General features: G+C 40.6%; 2 protein-coding genes and 1 non-coding gene across 4 annotated transcripts in view; 1 reads left to right on the plus strand and 2 right to left on the minus strand.

Annotated features, from left to right (window-relative positions):
- On the minus strand, positions 1 to 11285 carry dapk3 (death-associated protein kinase 3). 2 transcript variants are annotated; one of them, XM_088326821.1, is made up of 9 exons: positions 10943 to 11285; positions 10159 to 10285; positions 5566 to 5926; positions 4395 to 4524; positions 4236 to 4284; positions 3212 to 3238; positions 2983 to 3135; positions 2863 to 2908; positions 1 to 2004 (listed from the first exon to the last, which is right to left on the minus strand). In XM_088326821.1, the coding sequence occupies exons 2-9, from the start codon at positions 10218 to 10220 to the stop codon at positions 1474 to 1476; spliced, it is 1359 nt and encodes a 452-aa protein (XP_088182947.1). In that variant the 5' UTR covers positions 10221 to 10285; positions 10943 to 11285; the 3' UTR covers positions 1 to 1473. The 2 variants fall into 2 exon arrangements, with proteins under 2 accessions (XP_088182947.1, XP_088182956.1); XM_088326830.1 differs by lacking the exon at positions 10943 to 11285 and adding an exon at positions 10363 to 10887.
- Positions 10471 to 25272, plus strand: part of sppl2b (signal peptide peptidase like 2B) — a 21531-nt gene continuing 6729 nt past the window's right edge. The window contains exons 1-10 of the mRNA XM_088326808.1: positions 10471 to 10614; positions 12351 to 12443; positions 15620 to 15730; positions 15917 to 16099; positions 16167 to 16256; positions 16766 to 16905; positions 18762 to 18904; positions 18965 to 19061; positions 22640 to 22756; positions 22900 to 22981. Of these exons, the coding sequence (XP_088182934.1) occupies positions 12387 to 12443; positions 15620 to 15730; positions 15917 to 16099; positions 16167 to 16256; positions 16766 to 16905; positions 18762 to 18904; positions 18965 to 19061; positions 22640 to 22756; positions 22900 to 22981 (1020 nt within the window). The 5' untranslated portion in view covers positions 10471 to 10614; positions 12351 to 12386. The remainder of the gene's footprint in view (positions 10615 to 12350; positions 12444 to 15619; positions 15731 to 15916; positions 16100 to 16166; positions 16257 to 16765; positions 16906 to 18761; positions 18905 to 18964; positions 19062 to 22639; positions 22757 to 22899; positions 22982 to 25272) is intronic.
- On the minus strand, positions 12066 to 12137 carry trnae-cuc (transfer RNA glutamic acid (anticodon CUC)). Its single transcript has one exon. It is a non-coding gene; the product is annotated as a tRNA-Glu (tRNA).

The following is a 25272-nucleotide window of genomic DNA, read 5'->3' on the forward strand; positions in this document are numbered from 1 at the left end:
CAGTTTTTAAGACCAAGACATTTTATAGCACAACCAACATGCAAATGAACTAGCATAGTTGATTGAAATGCAAATCTGGCATTAAACAGTAGAGCACCATCAGACCGTTGTTTTTGAGGGATCAGTTCTAAGAGAGCATCAAAAAGATGAAACCTTGGATTAGCCAATCCTTTGAATTGCGGTTGTTTTGAGAATTTTTTGATAGCACATGGTTGTAGTACAAAGTTGATTATTGAATTAACATATTACAAGGATGCTAGCTGTAACCACAGAACGCCAAGCAGCAGCAAGTTAAGACACTACTGATGTTTTTATACAGATAATTGCAGGTACATCAGGCATTTGAGTCGACAAGAATGGTTTACGTAATAGTCAAGGTTTTACAGCGTGAAAAAATGTTTACATTTAATGCTTTATTTGGAAAAGCTGTCAACTTATCCCAGCCTTTTGATGCACGTATATTAAAAATATATTTTGCAAAGTTGTTATTTCCATAAGTGCCCACACATACATTGGAAAAATACTTGGAATGTGGATTAAAAATAATGGAATGTTTAAGGCAGGGGTCGGGAACCTTTTGGAGAGCCATACTGTACATTTTAAGAGAATTTTCCAGAAAATCACCAGATCCGCTCTCCAGACAACACTTAATTCATCAGCAAATTTTATTTCACTGTGTGACGTTTGATAAAATCTTTAAAAAAAGAATGTCAGGGGTGGTGTCCTATATCAATAAATATACCACTTAAAAGTGTCTCTCACTCTCGCAGTTAAAATCAGAGGCTCATTTTGACCGTAATTTTTGTTGTAAATAATGGTTTCAAAATGAGGTGCGAGCAATGTTCTTTAGTAAAAAGGTCACAAAATTCTGTGAACTAAAATAATATGTATTTAGAAGTGGGTGATACGTGTGCAGAGATTTGCTCACCCAGTCAAATTGATCTGGGTGCTAGGCTGGTGTTATGGAGCATTTACAGTTTGTTTTGTAGGTCTCATCGTAAAGTGTTATAACAGTGAATATGTATTGTTTAATGAGATTACATATAAAGGATTCCTTGGAGATGTACAACCTAAAGTGGGTCTATTGGTGGAACGCATTGACTTTAAAATGTAGTTTGGACTCTGGCCTATATATACAGGTCCGAACCAATTGCTTATAGCGTAGCTTCGGCAATACATCTACTAAATTAGAAACGATGCAGAGAATATGAGCATTGCCTTTGTTTTATCTCTGAGTCAGATATGCTCATGAAAAGAACCATACCTGTCTCGTGAGCCATATGTTCCCAACCCCTGGTATAAGGTATGCATAGAGGTGAAATGACTAAACAGCTCCAGTTGTTGATGCTAAAGACAAAGATACACTGCATAGCTGACACCGTAGCCTGGTGCAGATGAAAGCGAAATAACATGCGAGTATGTAGGGAAGTAAAAAAAAAGGATGTAAAATTATAAATTAATTGAGGCAGAAACCTAAGGTGCGCTCTCTTGCCGGGTGTTGTCTGCAGTGATGGATCTCACCAGCTCCTCCACCCAGCGCATCTCGTGTGCCACCTGCTCGGCCAAAGCATCGTAACGGTTCTCCAAGCGTCCAAACTTGCGCTTGAGCGCACCAGCGGCCTGCGCGGCCCCACGGGCCTCGTCCTGGCTCTTCTTGCGCTGTGTCTGCGTGCGCTGCAGTTCCTGACGGACGGTGCCCAGTTGGCTGGAAATGCTGCGACTCTCCTCCTTGTACCAGCTCTCTTTCTCCTCATATATGGAGAGCAGAGCGGCCACATCGTCACGGCAGGAACGCCGGTTGCGCTCAAGCTGGCGCAGGCCCTGCTCCGCTGCTGCAATCTCTTCCAGGACCTGCGAGAAGCGCTCGAAGTTGACATAGGTGTTGTTAGGTGGCATGCTGGAGTGGGACTTGATGGTGTACTCCTTTAGACGCGTCGTCTTGAGGCGCCGGCGCTCTGGCTTGTGCTCGCGCTCTTCCTGGCGCACGTTGCGCCGCTTTATCACCTGGACGGCATGAAAGCAGATTTGTGGTCAGTATTAATTTGTGTATTTTGAGCACTCACAAATATCGCGCATGTACAATTTTTGACGATGAATTGGTATAAAAGTTTCCTTCACTTTTTCTCAGCTCAGTGCTCGATGACAAAAACGGTGTGTTGAAAATCAAAACCTGTTTTTACCATATTGGAGCAAAGATTGAACAGTCGCAAAATATTGCCGACCACATTTTCACAACATTGAATGCAACGGGGTTCAACGTGACATTTCCTTGACTTATTGTTGTCAACTATTTCAGTGTTGGATTGTATTTTTTTTCCTTTGGATATTTTTAAGTTCATACTTAACTTTGCTATTCAAGTCTTTTTAATCTTAAAACATATTCAATATTTTAAAATAAAGAATACAATAATATACTTGAATGCCAACTGGAGAAATTTGTATTGCTTAGATTGTTTTTTGCGTTCCACGTGTGAATTTTTAGCAGTTTGATTTGATAAATTCTTCTTCAATAAACTTAAGATCTATAGGCCTACGGGTAAATAATTTCAAAGTAATGTACGTATGAACTGGCAATATATGGTATTTTGAACAAAATAATTACACCCTCTGATCATTTTTAGGGATCTTTATCCAAGTTGTTTTATTATAATTTTTATCAATGTGGATCAGATAAGAGTATTACATAAAGAAAACAATTTCAAATTGGATAGTTTTAGTCATATAGTTATAATAGTGAATGGTTACAGTGATATTTATTCGTTTAAAATATTTTTATTTTTCAATTAATAAACTAGATCGCTGCAGTGATAAACTTAAGGGAATTTTGCAAAGACACAAATAATACATCAAAAAGCAAGTCACCTTAATCCACGGATGTTGAAGACTGTCATCAATGGTCATTCTCTTCCTGCAACGGTAAGTAATCGTAAACAAATAGAAGAGAAATGTGACTAAACACATAGCATCGATTTAGTCCCCTACTTAGGATCCTTGACAAGAAGGCGTCGTATGAAATCTTTGGCCAACTCGCTGGTGTTGCTGAAGTATTCTTCGTCAAAGTCATAGTTGACGGCTGAGATGTTTGTCAGTGTCTCTTGCTTTGTTTCACCAAGGAATGGAGACGCACCACTCAACCTGCCAAGAACCATCTGATGGTTTAGCGATGATGGTGAACCTTTATCATGCAAGGTCTGCGTGACGCAACACTTACAGGATATATGTGATGACACCGATGCTCCTGCAGAGGAAAAAGAACAGATGGCTTGAAAATGTCATATGGCAAACCTCACAAAGCAAATACAGTTTTAATAGTGTGCCCTGAGTCCTATAGATCAGCAAAATTGCATTTAGCAATTTATAACTAAATGAATATAAAAGACAACCATTTATGGCAATTTAAAAAACACTTATTTACAAAACATATTGTAAATACTATTGCTGAGCCATCGGGACAAATTTATAAAGGAATTATAGTAATCAAAAATGTTTTCTTCTCGTTTTAATATTTACATTTCATTATTTAGATTTTTATCCTCTTCATATTTACATTTCATTATTTAGATTTTTATCCTCTCAGATAAATTGGCCAGTACCTAATGCGCACAATCATGCTCATCGTCTGCCAGTTCAATGTAAGCGCAGCCATTGGCTAAAACGAACCAGAGGATGCAGGACTTTTGCTTTTAGTTATCCAGCAGTGTGCAGCTTACACTAGCTGCTCCAGCTACTACCCAGGATAACTACATTAAAGCTTCTTTTTTTGGGTATCCATAGCAGAAATATTGTGATGAAACATGTACCTATTAAAAAGAGCAATCACCAGATAAATAAATACTCAAAAGAAAAACTGCAGTACGAGAATTAACTCATTTAAATTAAATTAGTATTGTGTTTAAGTGGAGACAAATCCGATTCAAATTATGTTTAAGATAACACGATATGGATTTCAGCAACAGCTGCAAGCTGGAATGGAAACAATTTACAGTGTGTCCTAAAACTCTGTTGCGTGTTGAAAAGAGTTTAGAGACAACTAAAAAACTGAAGAATAGCTCATCTTGTGAATGGTTGTAAATCCCATAGAAATCAATTGAAAAAGCGCATATCAATGGTACAGGTTAAAACGGAACTGACTACTATAAATAAATGTGTGCAACAATGCAAGATGATCTCACAAGTCATAGAAAGTCTCCAGTGTTGAAAAGTAAAGTAAAAACTCAAAAGGTTTGGTGTCTTACCACATGTCTGCCTCCAATCCCAGCGGTTCATAGTTGACTATTTCCGGAGCTGCAAAGAACCCGAAAAGGTGAATGTGAAGCAGATGTGGAGACCGCAAAAAAGGTGCTTACTCAGCAAGACATCGAACATAATGGAGGGACTTGTTTTGTCAAACCTACCAACAAACTCGGGCGTTCCAAAGATGTTCTTAAACTCATTGCCGGCTTTGATCTGGTGGGCGATGCCGAAGTCGATGAGCTTTATTCTGGGATTGGGGACGTTCTTGTCCAGCAGCATGATGTTCTCAGGCTGTAATGCAACAATGACAGGCAATATTTGGGAGAAAAAGGTCAGGAAAACAGCTTGGCTTTGTGATTTTCTACTCACATGTATTCAGTATAAATACAATGGAATCCTGAATTAGGCAAATTATTTTTTCATTCATTGTCCAAGGTGTGCTGCCGTTTAAGATAAATTTGGACAGTGGGGAGACTGGTTGCCAATCGCAAACTGTCGAGCAAATATTTAATGGAAACTTTCAAACTTAACAGCCAATAAATTGTACAAAAGGGAGCAACTCAAAATAACAATGTAGAAGAAACCTGCAGTGTTGAAGTTCATCACTGGTGGATTTGTGTAGGAAGGGACAGATAATGGGGTTGAGGGTTCTCTATTTTGGTGTAAAAAGCTCACCTGGAAATACTGGAGTCCATTGTAATGTGCATCACATAATGAGAAGGAACATTACTTCTATACACACATACATACATACATTTAGCACCAATTAAAACTAATACCATCATAAATCATATGAAAATTCAACATTAAAAAAAATGTCACATAAAATGAACAAGGTTAAAAAGGTTCAAAGAATGGAGAAACTGTTAGTCAGATGAAAGCTGGCTAACCCAGGAAGAACAAAATAAAAGTTGGTAAGGTTAAAATAAGACCATGGTGACTAACAGTCGCAAGGATTGAAGTAATACTGACTGAATAGATGTATTGTGCAATCCAAGCTGTAGGAATTAGAAATTGACAACACAAAAAAAATAAAATCCTGATGTTAAAGTAAGCCCACATACCATACAGTCTATAATAACACCACAAGTTAAAACTCTAAAAAAACTAAAAAGTGAAGCACTAAAAAAAACGTGCGTGACAAATTTTAGAAAACTGCATTTTTTTATAAGACAGTGCCTTCGAGATGAATGAGCAGAAAAGAGGAGGCACGTTTGAATATTAACTTCAAATTTCATATCTAACTTCTCAGTGGGTGTAAATGTTAGTGTGAATGCTGCTTGTCTTAATTTACCCTCCGGTTGGGAGAAATGAGGCATCCATCGTTTGTACCTTAAGGTCAAAATGTGCGATGCACTTAGAGTGCAGGTAATGCACGCCGTCCAGGATCTGCTTGAGGAACTGCGTGGCCTCCTCCTCACTCAGAGACTCCTTCTCTGCGAGAAAGTCAAACAGTTCACCGCCAGACACGAGCTCCAGGATGAGGATGACGTCAGTCTTGTTCTCGAAGATGTCATGCAGCGTGATGATGTTGCTGTGCTCAATCTCACGCAAGATATTGACCTCGCGCTCGATCTCCTCGCGGCTCACGCCCCGTCGACTGGATGATAAGCGTCGCTTCTTGATCAACTTTGCAGCGTACTCGCAGCCTGTGCTTTTCTCCTTGCACTTTCGCACTATTGCGAACTGACCGCTGAGTGAAAGAAGCAAAAACATGGTTTGTGAGTTTTTAGTGTGTGACTCACAAAATGTTGTATGGTTGCTCGCTACTCTAAACACATTTCAGTCATTTATTATTTACAGTGCATCCGGAAAGTATTCACAGCACTTCACTTTTTACACATTTTGTTATGTTACAGCCTCATTCCAAATTGTATTAATTTAATCTCTTATCTCAAAATTCTACACAAAATACTCCATTATGACAATGTGAATTTTTTTTTTTTTTACTTTTTTTGAATTTATTACAAATATAAAACTAAGAAATCACATTTACATAAGTATTCACAGCCTTTGCTTAATACTTTGTTGATCCACCTTTGGCAGCAAATACAGCCTCAAGTCTTTTTGAATATGATCCCACAAGTTTGGCACACCTATCTTTAGGCAGTTATGCCCATTCTTCTTTGCAATAAGTCTCAAGCTCAATCAGGTTGGATGGGAGACGTTTGTGCACAGCCATTTTCAGATCTCTCCAGAGAGGGCACAGCAGCGCCTGTACTTCCTGCGGAGGATGAGGAGAGCCCACCTGCCCCCACCCTCCCTCATCACATTCTACAGGGGCACCATAGAGAGTATCCTGACCAGCTGTATCTCTGTGTGGTGTGGAGGCTGCAGCGCTTCCGACTGGGGTAGTGTGAGGAGGGTGACGAGGACAGCAGAGAAAATCATCGGGACTTCTCTCCCCTCCATTCAGGACATTGGCCAGAAGCGCAGCCTATCCCAAGCTAAGAACATTATCAGGGACCCCTCTCACCCCCATCATGGACTGTTCACTCTGCTAGCCTCTGGGAAGAGGTACTGCAGTGTGCGGTGCAGGACCACCAGGTTCCACAATAGTCTTGTCCCCCTGGCCATTAGACTGTTAAATGGTCAATCAAACCCATAGTAAATCTAACTGCTGCTAATCTGTACATCTGTTGGTTTTGTTTGACTTTTTGCACTACTGGCAGTTCTTTATAGCTAGCCACTCCTTGCACATCTGTTTCTCTGCACTATTGTACTTACAGCGTTATTGTTACAGTGTTATTGTTACTGTTTACCTGACTGCCCTTTTTGCACATCTGGTTAGCTGCTCCTCTTGCACTATTTGCGCCACTGTAAAATACTATACATAGCCATAATTATTTAGTATATTATTAGTACTCAATACTCCAACTCAATACATTTTATTTATATCTGTACATTCAAGGAAACTGTGCGGGTCAGATGTATCGACATTTCGTTCTGTATACACGTGTACTAGAATGACAATAAAGTAGATCTGAATCTGAATCTCTGAATCTGAGATGTTCGATCGGATTCAAGTCTGGACTCTGGCTGGGCCACTCCAGGACATTCACGGAGTGGTTCTGAAGCCAATCTTTTGAGATCTTGGCTGTGTGCTTTGGGTCGTTGTCCTGCTGAAAAATGAACCTTCGCCCCAGCCTGAGGTCAAGAGCGCTCTGGAGCAGGTTTTCATCCAGGATATCTCTATATATTGCTGCATTCATTTTTCCTTCTATCCCGACCGGTCTGCCAGTTCCTGCTGCTGAAAAACATCCCCACAGCATGATGCTGCCACCACCATGCTTCACTGTAGGGATGGTATTGGCCTGGTGATGAGCGGTGCCTGGTTTCCTCCAAACATGGCGCCTGGCATTCACACCAAAGAGTTCAATCTTTGTCTCATCAGACCAGAGAATTTTGTTTCTCATGGTCTGAGAGTCATTCAGGTGCTTTTTGGCAAATTCCAGACGGGCTTCCATGTTCCTTTTACTAAGGAGTGGCTTTCGTCTGGCCACTCTACCATACAGGCCTGATTGGTGGATTGCTGCAGAGATGGTTGTCCTTCTGGAAGGCTCTCCTCTCTCCACAGGGGAACGCTGGAGCTCTGACATAGTGACCATCGGGTTCTTGGTCACCTCCCTGACTAAGGCCCTTCTTCCCCGATCGCTCAGTTTAGAAGGCCGGCCAGCTCTAGGAAGAGTCCTGGTGGTTCCAAATGTCTTCCTTTTACAAATAATGGAGGCCACTGTGCTCATTGGGACCTTCAAAGCAGCAGAAATGTTTCTGTATCCTTCCCCAGATTTGTGCCTCAAGACAATCCTGTCTCGGAGGTCTACAGACAGTACTTTTGACTTCATGCTTGGTGTTTGTGCTCTGACATGCACACTCAACTGTGGGACCTTATATAGACAGGTGTGTGCCTTTCCAAATCATGTCCAATCAACTGAATTTACTGCAGGTGGACTCCAATTAAGCTGTAGAAAGATCTCAAGGATGATCAGTGGAAAAAAGATGCACCTGAGCTCAATTTTGAGCTTCATGGCAAAGGCTGTGAATACTTTGTAAATGTGATTTCTTAGTTTTCTGTTTTTAATAAATTCAAAAAAGTTTAAAAAAAAAGTTTTTCACATTGTCATAATGGAGTATTTTGTGTAGAATTTTGAGATAAGAGATTAAATTAATACAATTTGGAATGAGGCTGTAACATAACAAAATGTGGAAAAAGTGAAGCGCTGTGAATACTTTCCGGATGCACTCTATGTAGAAAATGAAATAGGTGCCAAATCCATCATTTGTATCCATAACTAGTAGCAGACATTTTGAAAGTTGGTGTCAAGTAGTTATGGGCAAAACGACCGGCGGCTTCAAAGCTTGTATTAAATACACGTGAGCGTGAAAATTATGCCTCAATTCAAAGTATACGTAGGTGACATAGTGTCACGTGCCTGTGAAAAATAAAGCCTTTTTTTCAGCCAAGCTCACAAAGCGGAAACCCTCAAATGACCATATTCGAAACAATGCTCACGATTGCTGACCTATCACAAAGGTAGATAACCAGTTGAATCCTGTGCAAACGCGTACTGAGTTGCGGATTTCAGAGAGAGCCGGGTACAGAGGCAGATCATTTTTCCAAAGAGATTGTGAGGAGTATGGTTTAGTTGGTTATATTGAAGTTAGCTTTTCAGTCATTCAGGTAGTTCATTAGTATATATATATAAAGATGAGTCCCACTTCATTCGAATCTATTTGTTAACTAAAACAATATCAACAACTACGGTCGTCGGGGCACCATTTCCTGTGGTGTGTCTTGGGCAAGTGCAGCCTAGTGGCGCCCATTCCTCTCCAGCCCACAATAAAAAAGGAGCTTGTGAATAAAGGGTAGCTTGTGAATAAAAGGTAGCTTTTGAAATGATGTGCCTACATTGATGTGTTTATTTTTAAGAGGAAAAAAAAAATAGTTATGGACAATTTTTGATTTTTCAGGACGCCATTGCGACATTACAGTATTTAGTACTTCTGCAAAACTCCAGCAGGGTTCAGTGAAGAGCCAATATGAATAAAAAACCTAGAAGTGAACTTTTGGTTCTTGAGGCTCCATTTTAGCACATCATTAATTTCGAGTAATGATGACATTAATTTTGCTCACAACTCAGCTAACAACCGAACTCATTTCACCTGCTATCTGCAGAGACCAAAATGGAAAAGAAACTAAAGAAAAAAATACAATAACAAAAAGGAAAATGGATACATAAAAGAACAGGAGAAAAAAGAATAAACTTTACATTTTTATGGAAACACGTTAACACTGAAAAACACAGGAAACATAGATTAAGTTATTTATAAATCTACAAAAAGTGATACAATACAAAACAATTGAACATTTTTTGAACAGAACAAATTTAATATAAACAAAAAAGAAACAACAAAGAATGCATATTGACCAATCACAAGAGGAAGAAAAAGCGTCTCTGATGGAATAGGCTGTTCATTGGTAGGCAGCCAGCTCCCTTTGTTCACTTCCAATAGCCAGTTCATAGAAATGTTTCGATCGTGGACAACACAAGTTGGTCGCACCGCATCCACGAATGTTAGAGCTGGTGGCTTACATTTTTTCACGACTCAGCCCTCATTTGCCTTATCTTTCGCTGCAATAGTAAGTACTATATTTGTAATCGCGATCTAACTTTATAGTCGTCGCTATTTTGAATAGTGACAGGATCCGAAAAGATGTGACGTAAACAACTCTAAGGAAAGCGGAAAACCGCTTTGTTCAAAGTAACACGTCTGTCAGGGAATAAATTGGTGCCGCATTGGGTTGTAACGTTAATTATTGCTTTAGAAGGGGCATTGCAATCATTAATAAATGGAGCAATTGGCTTATGTTGACAGCTACATATCGGTGCTAAAATAAGGTGGAGAACCACTGGTATAGCATACCTGCCTAGCTCCTCTCCCATGTCATAGTGCAGCTCCACATCCTCTTGCCTGAAGCCAGCCATGGCGTGTCGTCGGCTTCACTGAAGCTGCCCGTAAGGCAGCTTTTCTTTTTGTCTGTTATTGTACACTGCAAAGACATGATTTTATGCTCAAAGAATTGCTTGCTTGGAGTAAAAAAAGAAAATTATCCCAAATTGACATTACGTTTGTTCCCTCCTTATATGGCCCACAACGTTGAGGATGACGTCAGAGAGCACCCTGCATTCCAGTCCTACTTACGTCAACTCCTTGCCAAACAGTCTTCGTTAATAGGACTTCGTGTACTAGTACTACTGACATTTTCACTCGTTTCTGCTCACTAATGGACAACGATTCAAATTATACGCAAGGATTGAAAACAGCTTTACGCAATACACGAACGAAGGACACTTGCAACTTTAGATTGGATACAGGATTGTGAGTTATGCTGTACTGTGACTTTAGGGGACTGTAAAGGATAACGACGCAGACGCCGACTACGCGTAGAGAGAAAAACGTGAAAAAAATTAAAGGAGGAGGAATAAGCAGTACTATATCATTATTCTAGATTTTTTTTAACTGAAAACTACCACTACGCTCCAACCCCCAAACAACGGTAGATACTCGGGATAATAGTTAGCTTAGCTAACGAACTAGCTTTAAAAAAAAAAAAACTATGGCAAACATGGGTTACCGGTCATTGACAAATTCCAACTCATAAGTTAATTCTGAAATGGGATGAATAAAGTTCACACGGAGTACTTACATTTCTAGTATGTCACTACTGCTGCATTCTCCACAAAGTAACTGATTGTATGCGTGTGTTAGTCTCCAGGCAAGTGAGACACTCACACAACTTCCGTTGCAGTTTGTCAAAATAAAATTAGTCAGCGTAGTCATAGCTCCGACAAAGGACGGACGTATTCATTAACGACAATTAAAATTAGATAATACCAAAATTAATGGATATTCATTTTTCATTCATTCAAAACAAAAATTAAACAAAAATTGTTTTCCATTGAATTTGATTTGATGTGTTTAAGTTTTACTTTTATAGCGCCTCTTCCAAAAATATTTCCGCCGTCTGAAATCCGGCGTTAAGCTTGATCTGCCAATGCAGGTAAATCCGTGCCAGAAGGAGTGACATATGGAATGACGTCATAGTGAGTCAAACCGTGCATGCGACATTTACATGCCCGTCAACCTGTACGGTTTTGCCGAACAAAGTACGTTTTTTATGCATTTTAACACAAGTACTACGTACAAGGAAATCTGTACGGAAAAACGCAAATTTGTCAATGATGGGTACCATCCGGTATACACCGACTATCACGAAACGGCAAATCAATCAAGTCAAAGGAGTTCGCCGCGGAAGCCTCTATCTTGGTGTCGTTTTTTTCGCTGCAAACGAAGCAAGCAGTTTGACGCTACTGTGCGTGTGCGTCTGTCGCCTTGGATTTTCCCATCGTGCATCATTAAAAAAAATGGTGTACGATTATTTTGTATTTTGTACGGGAAAATAAATACGACCGTTTGTACGGGCATGGAGCCGTGGAGGTTGACAAGTATGCATTTATAAGCAGGGTTGGACAAACGTTTTTAGTGTCGTGCCGCATTGGTTTAACAAATTTGGCCTAGCTAACAATGTTGTGACAAAAATTGCACGTTAATTGACAATTGCACTGCTCCTCAAGGTACGGAGTTCAATCCCCCCTCCTGCCACAAATAGTACTCTAGCTGTAGTTTGTCATCCCCTGTTATAAACAGCAGGAATGTTTAACGCAACATAAACTTTGATAGGCTATGGTAAAAATACCATACGTAATGGAGCCCGTTGTTGAATATGATGGGGCCGAATTTTTACAATCGAATTAAATTTACAAAACAAGTTCCCTGACCGGGAATCGAACCCGGGCCGCGGCGGTGAGAGCGCCGAATCCTAACCACTAGACCACCAGGGACTAGAATCACTGGATGCCGTTTAGATAAAAACTCTCGTAATGCACAGTACTGACCGCGACTGATTAATTGTGTTAAATCGATCGCCAAAGATTCAAGACATCGCTCCCTTGCCCGACTAATTTTAAGCGATCAAACAGACTTTTCCGGGTGTTACGTCATTGAATAGGCGTGTCTTTGGGACAGCTGTCGTTTGAGTGCATTTTGTTGGTTAGAGGGACAGACGAACAACACAGAAGCCCGGCCTCAAGATGACGGACCCCGGCCTGGGAGCATTCATCTTGACCGCTGTTTTTGTTATCCACCAGGTTGGTGGACGACACTTTCACCCATTCTTATTTTTTTCCTCTCTCCTAAATCCCCACCCCCAACCATGCGCTGGCCTCTCGTGTTGTGCCCGGCAACAATCATCTTGCTGACTGCATCGTCACTGCGTTGATGGAACAAAACAAACAACGAAGCTTTCGCTTCGTTTCAACGTCGTCTAATAAAATAAATACAAATTACTAGCCCAACTCTTTGGGTTTTTGTTACTGTGATTTACATTCTTCTAACGTTAGCACGCTAGCACAAAATTTGTAGTACTAGCTAACATTGCTAGCTTGTTTTAGGGAAACCTCTGTGGCGAATTGAGTTTGACATTCTACGAATTTTTGAGAGTAAATTTATGTTGGTGGTACCTTTACCTCAAGGCTGTGTTGTGTAATGTATAACTTGGTATCCCTCTCGTTCAAGTGCTAATCCAGCTATTTCATCACATAAGTAAAATGAGAAAAACGTCATTATTCGGGCTCCCCAGGTGATGTAGTAATTGTAAGTGTATTTCTAAATATAAAAAGTGTCCGCGTGCAACAGGCATGGTAAATAAACAGGTATTATGAGTAAATAATAGAAATATAGTAGTGCCTTGTGTGATACGCTATTTTCCTATAAAAATAAAGAGAAGTTTCATTAATCCGTTCCAGTCATACCCCTTAAGCAGGTGTGTCAAACAAACATTTATTCGCGATTTAATCATGATCTAAAAATTGTATGTCTGATAAATGCACAAGCAAGATTAAAAATCACATGTTAATCGCAGCCATATATTTGATTATCTGCCAAATACATGATTAATACCAGATTTTCCTTTGATCGGTACTGAAGAAATTGGGTTTCAAAATGCATGAATTTGGAATAGTGCTTGAATTTGGCTATGAAAAAGGTGAACAAACCCAAAGGTTGGAATTTTTTAAAAATGAATGCAGACCAAATGCTTATTCTCGAGCACAGGTGTCAAACAGGTGGCCCACGGGCCAGATCAGGCCCGCTAAGGGATTGAATCCGGCCCGCGAGACAACACTCAGAGAAGCGCAAGAGAAAAATAAGCTGCAGGTTGAAATATGTCAAGTTGATGTTGCCAAAGCCAGGTGCCTCTCACAAAGACACTGTACTTGTATTTATTTCCCTCTCTAGCTTTCTCTCTCTCTGTGTCTCTGTCTCTGTCTCTTTTCCACCCCCGACAGAATGTTTGTTCTATCGTGTGGTCCCCGAGTTAAAATGAGTTTGACACCCCTGGAGGGCAGTTAACAATTTGATTTATGTTGGCCCAGCGCAGAAATTTGATCTGATGTAGTATAATCTTATTGCCAATGCACATCTAATACTTGTATTTTGTATTCCTTTATTCATTTCAAACCAGTATGACAATTAAGGCTAAATTCATATTATTTTACATAGCCCCGATTTGGGTTTGTATAGTGTGGTGAGTTGGCACAGGTGAAAAACTGCAATCACTCAACTGTTGAAATCAACACGTTAACTTCTTCACTGCCAAACGTAAAATTATGTTTATTTTGCCCATTGTTTGTGAATATATGTGCTATGCTGAGAAATGCTCCCTTGCCATCCGTCATTATAATATGTATTGCAGGCTACTGAAGTAGCCTGAATAATAAAGCATAGTACTAAAAAAAACAGAGCAAAACATTTGGAGTTGAAATTATTTTACTGATCCAGTCCGCCTGAGAACAGAAAGTCTTGATCTGGCCCCAAAGCCAAACTAAGTTTGCGTTAAAGGGACAATGTGTATAATTTTACCGCCTCCTAGTGGTAAAAAAAAAAACATATTCATTAAAAAAAAAAACAATTTCACTTTGAATAATAAGCAAAAATACATGAACTATACAATAAACATGCATTTTATAAAACACTCATAGGTCATGAAATCTGTATTTACACAACATTCGACTCACCTAGAGGAAGCGAACATAATAATAATAATAATAATAATAATTTCCTTGTATTGTCATTCTGTGTAACAATGTACACAGAACGAAATGTCGATTGCACCTGACCCGTTGTAGCGAGCCGATGCAGCCGCAGCCAACAGAGGGCGCCGCCGACCACTTTTTAAGTCTTAGGAATGACTCGGCCGGGGCGCGAACCACCGACCTCCCAGTCTCAAAGCGGGCGCCTTACCATCTAGGCTAGTGGCTTGCGAAACTATTTGGGCCCCCTTGAACTTTGTGACCTTTTGCCGCATTTCAGACTTCAAACATCAAGATATAAAACTGTCATTTCTTGTGAAGCATCAACAATAAGTGAGACACAATCATGAAGTGGAATACACTTTATTGGATATTTTAAACTTTTATAACAAATAAAAAAACGAAAAAGTGGGTGTGCAAAATTATTTTGCCCTTTTACTTTCAGTGCAGCAAACTCTTTCCAGAGTTCAGTGAGGATTTCTGAATGATTCAATGTTGATCTAAATGACTAACGATGATAAATGGAATCCACCTGTGTGTAATCAAGTCTCTGTATAAATGCACCTGCACTGTGATAGTCTCAGAGGTCTGTTTAAAGCGCAGACAGCGTAACGAAGAACACACTAGGCAGGTCCGAGATACTGTTGTGGAGAAGTTTAAAGCTGGATTTGGATTCAAAAAGATTTCCCAAGCTTTAAACACCCCAGCGCTGTGCAAGCAATAATATTGAAATCTCAAATCTCTCCCTGCTGAAGAAAAGCAGGCCCAAACCATGATGCTGCCGCCACCATGTTTGACTGTGGGGATAGTGTGTTGAGGGTGACGAGCTGTGCTGCTTTTACGCCAAATATAACATCTTGCATTGTTGCGAAAAAGTTCGATTTTGGTCTCATCTGACCAGAGATCCTTCTTCCACATGTCTGGTATCTCTCCCAGGTGGCTTGTGACAAACTTAAACCACACTTTTTATGGATATCTTGAAGAAATGGCTTCCTTCTTACATTTTCCTGCTAAGGTTAATCCAAAAACCCTTTGGAAGGCTGGGCAAAAAAAGTGAAGAGAAATGGTGCAGTTTGTTTGCTTTGTATCTTTGTAACACTCAATTTCCATTGCATGACTCAATACAGCGGCATATAGTTGTCAAATATCGCACCATGTTCCTTTCAAATGTAACATAAACTTGGATCTTCTGATCACTCAGCTACTGTATTTTGATTTCCTGGCGCATTACACAGGTGGCAGCGGAGCATGGCATGGCCCATTTCAGCGATGACAACAAAGGGAAAGATTACTGCATCTTCTTCAACTCACAATGGGCACGTCTACCTCAGGATCTCAACAAGGCAGTGAGTTTCCATTTATAGAAGGCCCTTCATTTCTGTTGGTCAATTAAACAAATCGTCTTTTTCATACAGTCTCTTCAAACTTGTAAAATGTCAGTTGATTTATGTCAGCCCTCTACATCCATCGTCTCAATACGTCTGATTCATGTAGTTGTAAAAGGGTTGCTTGTGTTTTTCATGGGTATGCAGTCGCGTCTCGAAATCTACGACCTGACCACATCAGTCCTGTGCTCGCCTGCCGATGTCCCGGAAGGCGGCTTTCCCAACCGCATTGCCATGGTGATGAGGGGTAACTGCACCTTCTATGAGAAGGTACGCCTGGCGCAAATCAACGGTGCTAGGGGTCTTCTTATCGTCAGCAAGGACAGACTGGTAACTTGAATAAGATGGAAGAATTACTATTGAATGGGGTGTCGACCAATTTATTCTTTACTTTTAGACGCCTCCAGCGGGAAACAAGTCCCAGTATGAGGAGATTGACATTCCTGTCGCGCTGCTGAGTTACTCAGACATGTTGGAGATAAGCAAGGTGAGAGAAATGGTTCGATTAGGAGTCATTGCAACGTTCACTGAAACAGGCTTGGTGATTTACGGGCGATAAAAACACTCGCATATTAAAAATTATAAAATGGACTCCAAAAACACAAAATCAGAACTTTCAAATATTCACAGAAAAATGTTGGTGTCTCAGTTCTTCCACAAGTTATGTTTTAGATGTTTGACATCAAGGTATTTCTTTAATATCAAGTTTTCAAATGAGCTTCACAATATAAACTCTTATTGTATAAATCAAGTGCAAGTATGGCTGAGAAAAAAAAAAATCATCGTGAAGGGTTTTTATAATTGTATACACCCAGAAGTTTTCACTGGATGGGAGAATGTTCTGCAATCCTAATGGGTGGATGATTGTAGCAATATACCACATTCACTGACTTTTAGCGAGAATTTGTCATTTCCCAATGGCCACAACTCCCCAGAAAATGTCTTTCACCCGAGGCTTGAAAGGCGCATATAATATAATAGAATTTTCCACCGTAGACCTTCAGCAAGGGCAGACTTGTGGCCATGTACGCCCCCAATGAGCCGGTGCTGGACTACAACATGGTCATCATCTTTTTAATGGCTGTGGGAACCGTCGCCGTTGGTGGCCACTGGGCCGGCAGCAAGGACCGTAAGAAGTAAGTGAAAGCGGGAAGGCGTGGAAAAAAAACAAAAACATTTTAAAATTTGGGTGATTGCTTCACGGGACATCATCACAATCCATTTTAAAAGACACTCTGTGCTCCGTCCAGATGATAATGGTGCTTCATTTGTTACTCATTCAGGACATTGTTCTGATGATTCACGATATAACTCTTGGGCCGGGTTGCAAGACTATTGTCAGACATTCAACCTGTCTGTGGTAGAGAAAAGGTTGGGGACCACTGAAATACAGAATTTTATCACTGACCTGCAAAGTCTTTATGTAGCGCACAAGATTATGAACTGAAGTGAAAGGCATTGTAATTTGGTCGCCCAGAAGAACAAATACGCATGGCTGACCGACAAGGTGTTGTTTACAATGCTTAGTTTGGGCGAAGAAAAAGTGAAACAAAAGCAAAAAAATAAACACTTATCTAGTTCATGGATCCCTAAACCACCAGGCACCACTTCCTGTGGTGTGTCTTGGGCAAGTACAGCCTGGCGATGCCTATCCATCTCCAGGTCATTTTTTGGGAAGGGGTATGCTCACCCACATAATACTGATGGGACTGGCTTCAATGGTTACCTGTAGCAGAAGAAGCCTCTTGATCTGATTCAGATACATCGACTTCATCATCTGGTCGCCGTTGTTATTTGATGTAAAGGGTCATCCCGTTCTTTAGACAGGAGCCGGACCTCGGCGTTGACGTGCAGTGGCGTGTGACAATAGTGACATTAGATCCTCAGTTTTAGGGAGAAAAGTATTTTGTTCCAAAATTTTGAGGATCACATCATACAATACGCATTGCATCACTTGTACCAAGACTAAAAGCGTGATCATGAGGACTGGTGGTTAGGATCTGGTGCTTTTACCATAGCTGTCTGTGTTAAAACCCTGTTGACACCATTGTTACGCAATTGTGGTTAGTGATAAATATTGACTGATCAGTAATTTTACAAATATGATAATACACCAGAATTCATTTCCTATTTTTTTCATAAAATCTATCCATCCATTATCTGCACCGCTTGTCTTCAGTAGGGTCGCGGGGGTGCTGGAGCCCATCCCAGCCATCTTTGGGCAGTGGGCAGGGGACACCCTGAACTGGTTGCCAGACAGTCGGAGGGCACACAGAGACGGACAACTCACTTGCTCATTCACACCTAGGGACAATTTGGACCGGCCAATTAACCTAACATGTATGTTTTTGGAATGTGGGTGGAAACCGGAGTGGCCGGAGGAAACCCACGCAATCACGGGGGGAACATGCAAACTCCACACAGGGGGTTCGATCTCAGGACTGTGCCGCACACGCGCTAGCCACTTTGCCGCCGTGCTGCATATAAAATCTATGACAGTTAAATATTTTAATTTAAATACTTTTTTATTCCATCACGCACATTCAAATTTTTGGCCAATTTGGGGATTTTGAGTGTGCCTCATAGTCCAGAAAATATGGTACTTATGGTAATCGCAGTTAGGTCTACTTGAGTAAGTAAAGCCCACACCTGAGTCATCTGCTCCAAAGGCTTGTTATATTTTGTGACTATGTCTGTGCCAATGCTGAATCTCATTGATTCATTTTGGCTTCTGATGGCGAGTTAGTTACCTGTAGAAATAAGAGTCACACCTAAAGCAGATACCGCCGAAGAAAGTTCAAAGCTTCCGGGGTTCACAAATGCTCTCTTTGATTTAGTGTGGAAAATCCTAAAAAACAATTTGTGGCCCTCAAACATTGCTGAAAGAAAAATCCTTTGCTCTTGTAGAAAAGGTTAACAAATGCTTTTTCCCCTTAACATCATGATTGACTTGAATAATTTAAGACCAAACTGGAAATGTTCCTCCCGCCAGGCGCTACATGAAGCACAAACGTGACGACGGTGCAGACAAGCAGGACGAAGAAACGCTGGACGTCACGCCCATCATGATCTGCGTGTTCGTGGTTATGTGTTGCAGCATGCTGGTGCTGCTCTATTTCTTCTATGACAGCCTGGGTAAGACACTAGTACCTTCTAATGCATGCTTGTCCCAACATGTCTTTCTTGTTGTTTTAGCAATATGGGTGATAGCCATTTTTTGCCTGGCGTCATCTGTGGGCCTCTACAGCTGCTTGTGGCCTTTTGTGCGCCGTCTTCCTTTCTGCAAGTGCAGGTGAGACACTCAACACCTCGCTCGGATCAAGCTATACCTTTAACGTATCAAAACTAGAATTTTAAACTCATATACAGTGTGTCACAAAAGTGAGTACACTTCTCACATTTCTGCAGAGATTTTATTATAATGTTTAATAGAACATTACTGAAGAAACATCACTCTAAAACAATGAAATGAAATATGTAAACAAAGGCAATGGCTTACTGGAAAGATATCCTCTGGTCTGATGAGACAAAGATTGATTTATTTGGCACAGATGGTGTGAAGCATGTGTGGCAGAAACCAGGTTAGGAGTACAACTATGTTTGTGTCATGCCTGTTGGAAATGTCATGGTTTGGGGCTGCGTGAGTGCAAATGGAGGTGGGGAGTTGCATTTTAGTAAGGAAAACACAAATTCAAGGATGAACTGTAAAAACTGATGCAGAGAATGATCTCCCTCAAGAAACCGGGTCGCAGGGAACTGTTTCAATTTTACGGAACAAAAATAAATATGTCAAAATTGAGAGGGATAGATAGATAGATACTTTAGTCATCCCCGTAGGGAAATTCACACTTCCAGCAGTATCCTTGTGTTGAAAAATACAATGATAAAATAAAGATATAGAATACAAAAATACCCAATATAACGTGTTGATAAAGAGCATTAAAATAGTGTTACGGAAGATACACACTGTAATAAAAATAGGATAATGTGGGGGTGGGTTTTAATGTGGGCTTTTACTCCCCCGGGTGGAGTTAAAGAGCCTCATGGCATGAGGAAGAAATTATTTCCCCAGTCTATCCGTCGAATGAGACTGTGACAGCAGTCTGTCGCTGAAATTGCTCTTCTGTTTGGAGATGATGCTGTGTACTGGATGTAATGAATTGTCCATGATTGACCGCAGCTTGTTCAGTGCCAGTCTCTCAGCTACAGTTGTCAGGCTGTCCAGCTCTGTGCCCACAACAGAGCCCGCCTTCCTCAACAGTTTATTAAGACGAGGGGCATCCTTCTTAGCGCTGCCTCCCCAACACACTGCCGCATAGAAGAGCGCGCTTGCCACAACAGTCTCATAGAACATTTGTAGGAGTTTTTAACAGATGTTGAAGGACGCCAGCCTTCTGAGGAAGTACAGCCGGCTTTGTCTTTTCCTGCACAGAGCTTCTGTGTTGACAGTCCAGTGTAGTTTATTGTCCAGCTGCACACCCAGGTATTTGTAGGTTTGGACAAACTCTACACATTCTCCTTTGATAGTTACAGGTTCCGGGGGAGGTCTAGTCCTCCTGAAGTCCACCACAATCTCCCTGGTCTTGTTGGTTTTCACGTGCAGGTGCTTATCGTCGCTCCATTGGACAAAGTCCTGGATCAAATTCCTGTACTCCTGCTCCTGCCCATTTCTGATACATCCCACGATAGCAGTGTCATCAGCAAACTTCTGCACGTGGCAGGACTCAGAGTTGTACTGAAAGTCCGACGTAAACAGGGTGAACAGGACCGGACAGAGCACGGTCCCCTGCGGCGCTTCCGTGCTGCTGACCACTGTGTCAGATGTACAGCCCCCCTGTCTCACATACTGGGGTCTGCCTGTCAGGTAGTCCGTAATCCCCCCGTAATTGTGAGCAATACCGTGCACTGCACTCTGAAGTGCACCTGATTGTAAGGCACACCTCCCAAAATTACTTTGTGAAATATTTTGAATATATAAGCGCACTGGACTGTAAAGTGCATGGAATCGAAACTACAGTAAAAGCTACGAATTGCATACAAATAAATACATTTAAATTAGAATAATTTCTTTCATAAAATATATAATATATATGAAATCTGGTTCCACCACCAAAACTAAACATTCATAAATGGTCCCTGTGATGTGATCACTCCTATGTAACCAGCGAACGGTCAACATGTAACAGCAAAACAGGATTTGCAATGAGCTTTCGAAATTTGGCGTCTGTGCTGCTGTTTAGTTTATATGTTTTTCTTTTTTTTCCTTTTAGTAACAAACAATCAACATGGTAACCAAAAGACGGCGCTCCAAGACCAATCTATACATTTATCAAAGGCAGAGCAGTGACCTCACACTGGCACAAATAATTGTAAACAAACAATATTTATATCCATTTGATTAAACATACATAATTGAAAAAATACAAATTATTGGATGAAAAGCTCTAATAATTGACAGAGCCCTAAAATTAGATAAAGACAAAAAACTATTGTTGTAGCGAAATCTGGGTGCTAAATAAATTATTTTAACACATTTTCAATTGACCGATTAAATTGAGGAGCCGAATTTGTTCTTTTCAAAACTCGTCTCGCCTTTTTGGTGTACCACATCCATTTTTAGATCATTATGTCAGGAAAAATTAATGAAATACCTTTTAAGTGAATTATTTTCACCGTTTTTGATAGTTCAATATATTAAATCAAGACACACACACTCTCAGATTTATGGAGTTTTCTTGGACTAATCATCTACAGAAGAAACTTGAATAGGACCCAAAACAAAACAAGCCTAAGAAAATAAACCAAAGAAAGATAGGAGTTGAGGATTTTAACTGGCACCATTTGAATAGAAAACAATTTTGGCACAATGGTTACGTTAATGTAATTTGATAGAATTCCCCCTTAACGTCAGACAAATACTAATACCTAGCATGATGAGATAGACTGTGGTTGGTGAAGGTAACAGTCCAGTCTTGATGTCCTCGGCGTTAGACCGGTGAGGAATCCCGAAGGCTGGAGACCCGGTCGGGAAGAGGACCACGGGATGCAGTGTGTTAAAGCTGGATTGGCTGCTGGCTCGACCAGGCTTGAAGGCTGGCCAAGCAATGTTCTCTGGTTGCTTCTTAAGCTGGATCAAGAGAACTCTTTTGGTCTCTTGTCCGCTCGCTGGCTTTTTTGTCACTGAATTGCCATGTAGCGGTTGTGCTGGCTCTGGCCTCCTGACCAGCCTGTTCTTTTTTTTCCACACATGCATGAAAGATAACAAATCTCCCGTCCCCGTGTTATTAAATAACTCAGTCACTGTGAATAATTGAATTAAAGCATTGTATTCAGTTCACATGTTCTGACATGGTGTCATAATTTTTTTTTGACATTGCAATTCGGAATTCTGACCCAACGTTGAATGCACTAAAGTTATATTCTGATTATCATAAGAACCCCTTTCATCATTGGTTAGCATGTTTGTACTAATAATACGTTAACTACAAAAGGGCACCCAGAGACCACTCTATGTTTCTGAATGGCAGAACAGTGACAATACATTTTTTTGGTATATAAGGCGGATTTTCCAATTTCTGGCCATTTTAGGTGTATGTTATAGTCCGGAAAGTATGGCATTTAATAGCCTTCCAATGCAAATACATTTCCCTCGTCATTTTATAATTCCGTACTGAGAGAAAAATACATTTGTGTGTGACAGAAGACTTGCCACACTGCGTATAAACTGTTGTTGCCTGCTGGAAAATATTCCAACTCGGTTTCCTTGCTTGCAGAGTTTTTTAAAGTTCCGTTGTCAATACTTGAGCTCCCCTGAGTAACCTTTGAATGGAACTTTCACGAAATGCGTTCACGCGTGTAAAACCCTTGCAGGATTCCAGAGAACAACCTTCCCTACTTGCACAAGCGGCCACAAGTGCGAGCCCTGTTGCTGTCGGCTCTCTGTGTGGGCGTCAGCGTCACCTGGATGCTGTTTCGCAATGAAGACCAGTGAGTGTTGAAATTACTTCAACCAAAACCAAATCCTGCCACCACCACTGATTCGTTACAGTTGTTTATCTTCTTTTATCTTGACGGACAAAAGATCTGAGGTGTATTTCCATTTTTGTTCTGTGTGTGTGTGTGTGGTCCAGGTGGGCCTGGGTACTGCAGGACACCTTGGGTATTGCTTTCTGTCTCTACATGCTCAAGACTGTCAGACTGCCCACATTTAAGGTACTTAGCATAGACTGTAATCCCTTGTCTTTTTTGAGGGGTTGCGTTCCAAAAAGGTCTCCTGATAGTCAAAACCTGTGAAATAAAAACCTTTATTAGATACTCTTTTATTCCTTAAAACCAAAGAACAACCCCACTTTATAATGTTAAGCATTTTTTTAACAGAAGTAAATGGTCTGCATTTATATAGCGCTTTTCAAGTCAATGAAGCGCTTTACAATGTGCTTCACACTTACCCATTCACACACACACTCCAGTGTTCATTTTACCTGTGAAAAGTGATGGGTCCCGTGGACTCGCATGCTCAAAAATCTATGGGTCCCAACAGAGATCAAAATTTAGTGTTATCGAGGTTGAAATTGTAAATCGGCAACAAATATATAATATAAATCTATATGTAATCATTCAGTTTTAATCATCACAGTTAATTGCTAATGCAAAGCAGTTATTACTTCAGATCTTTCAGTTCATATACTCTTCGTGGTTTCCAGTCCCACCACAGTTGTAATGCCTTCTCAAGGTCCAATCCATTATCATCCTCCTCATAGCGTAACCAGGAATATAATTTAGTCCACTTTGGCAGAAAAGTCCTTATCTTGCTAGAAGTATTATTTTGTTTATTTTCTTTCGTCGAATCGTTGACTTCAACACGCGTGTTTTCCTTGCCTCCGCGATCTTCCAAAGAATTTCTCTGCCGTTTTTTTTGTGCCGGAATTGTTGCCGTTGTTATCACTTTCTGCATTATGTTTCGACTTATAACAGCCACTGAAGAAATTACAGATATTGTGTTGATTTTCACTTAATACTAACTGTTTTTTCGGAGGCATACTTATCTTTCACTCAACGACAAGCACCACAACAATGACGTAATCTCATTGATCGTTTGCCGAGATCGGCGTGCAGACAAACTCGAACCGCGAGACCAAAACAACAATGGCGGATCTGCCTGACGAAAAGTTTGGAGTGCGGTAAATCTTTGTTTAAAAAAAAAAAAAAGTAATCAGCTAATAATGGCAATTTTGTGTCAAAAAGTGGCGTACCGGGGACGCACGTTGATTTGACACAATGCGTCCCCAGCAACAAATGATGCGTCGAGGACGCAAGGACGCGGGCAATCGAAAACACTGACACTCACACACCAAAAGGGAGTCAGCCATGCAAGGCATTAGGGGTACTTTTGTACTTTAAAATTATAATTTTTAAAATAATCTTGCTGCTATTGAGGACAATCCTCTTTACCACGGACGATATTTTTATGTGGACGTTATACGAAAAAAATGTGGCGTGAGTAACAATGAGCGTCTGCCCTGTCAATTTATAATTGTAAAACTAGCCATGTTACTTATTGCACTATTTATTCTCTGAAATGATTTTTTTTTATTCTGATTAAGGCAAAACTCTAAATTTAGCCCAAAATAGCGATGTATACACTTGTTAGTGTGATGATATATTAATATTTTTGCTTGGCAAGCCGGATTACCAATGACTGTTTTTTCTGCTCTATAAGGTGCTCCAAATTATAAAGTGCACCCCCCAAAAATAGTCTTTTTATCATATATTCTTCTTGCACTCGGTGAATTGGACTGATTAATAAGGCGCATAAACTTGAGACTACTGTAAGAGCTACGGTGTAGAACAATGATCAGTCGATAAGTGTCGCTGGCCAAAATTGCTCAACATTGTATGCAACAGGAATTGAACCCAGGTCGCGACACTTAACTACTCAACCAAGTGTCTCCAACGTGGTGCCTGCGGGCATCAGAGTGCCCCCTTAGGGCGGCTGAAGTTCTCGCGGAGCTCTTCTCAAAATAGCTCCACCAATGCTTGGTCATTGTGATTTTCTAGTAAAATGATTTTTTGGAGTGGTTGACGCAGTCCATTTAACCCTACTTTCACCAATTAACCCGGTAATAACATAGTACCAACGTAATAACATGGTAAGTTATTTTAGAAACGCATATACTGGGTGCCCTTTGCGCTCATACAAAAATGAGCTCTCGGCTTGAAAAAGGTTACTAGACCAACAGTAATACAGATGACACATGAAAAAGCATTATATTTGATCTCAATATAACACTGTTTAACTCACGGTGCTAGAAACACTGAGATGCATGGAGCATTTTTTTCTGCATTATGATAGGTTACAGTCTCTCCACTTCTGCATCAATAACATTACCAGCTCAGTAGCCTAGATGGTAGTGTGCCCGCTTTGAGACTGGGAGGTCGCTGGTTCGCGCCTCGGCCGAGACATACCTAATTGGTATAATGGCGGCGCCCTCTGGCTGCGGCTG

This window comes from Urocampus carinirostris, chromosome 1 (assembly GCF_059441175.1).
Source record: "Urocampus carinirostris isolate Australia breed hairy pipefish chromosome 1, RoL_Ucar_1.0, whole genome shotgun sequence".
NCBI lineage: Eukaryota > Metazoa > Chordata > Actinopteri > Syngnathiformes > Syngnathidae > Urocampus > Urocampus carinirostris.

What these genes read in the sequence shown, in the direction of transcription:
- dapk3 (XM_088326821.1), bottom strand. Translation starts at nt 10,220, where the DNA reads ATGGCTGGCTTCAGGCAAGAGGATGTGGAGCTGCACTATGACATGGGA. An exon ending in CTTCTTGTCAAGGATCCTAA is followed by an intron (nt 2,909 to 2,982) that starts GTAGGGGACTAA and finishes TTACCGTTGCAG; the next exon opens with GAAGAGAATGACCATTGATG. An exon ending in TTCAACATCCGTGGATTAAG is followed by an intron (nt 2,005 to 2,862) that starts GTGACTTGCTTT and finishes CATGCCGTCCAG; the next exon opens with GTGATAAAGCGGCGCAACGT.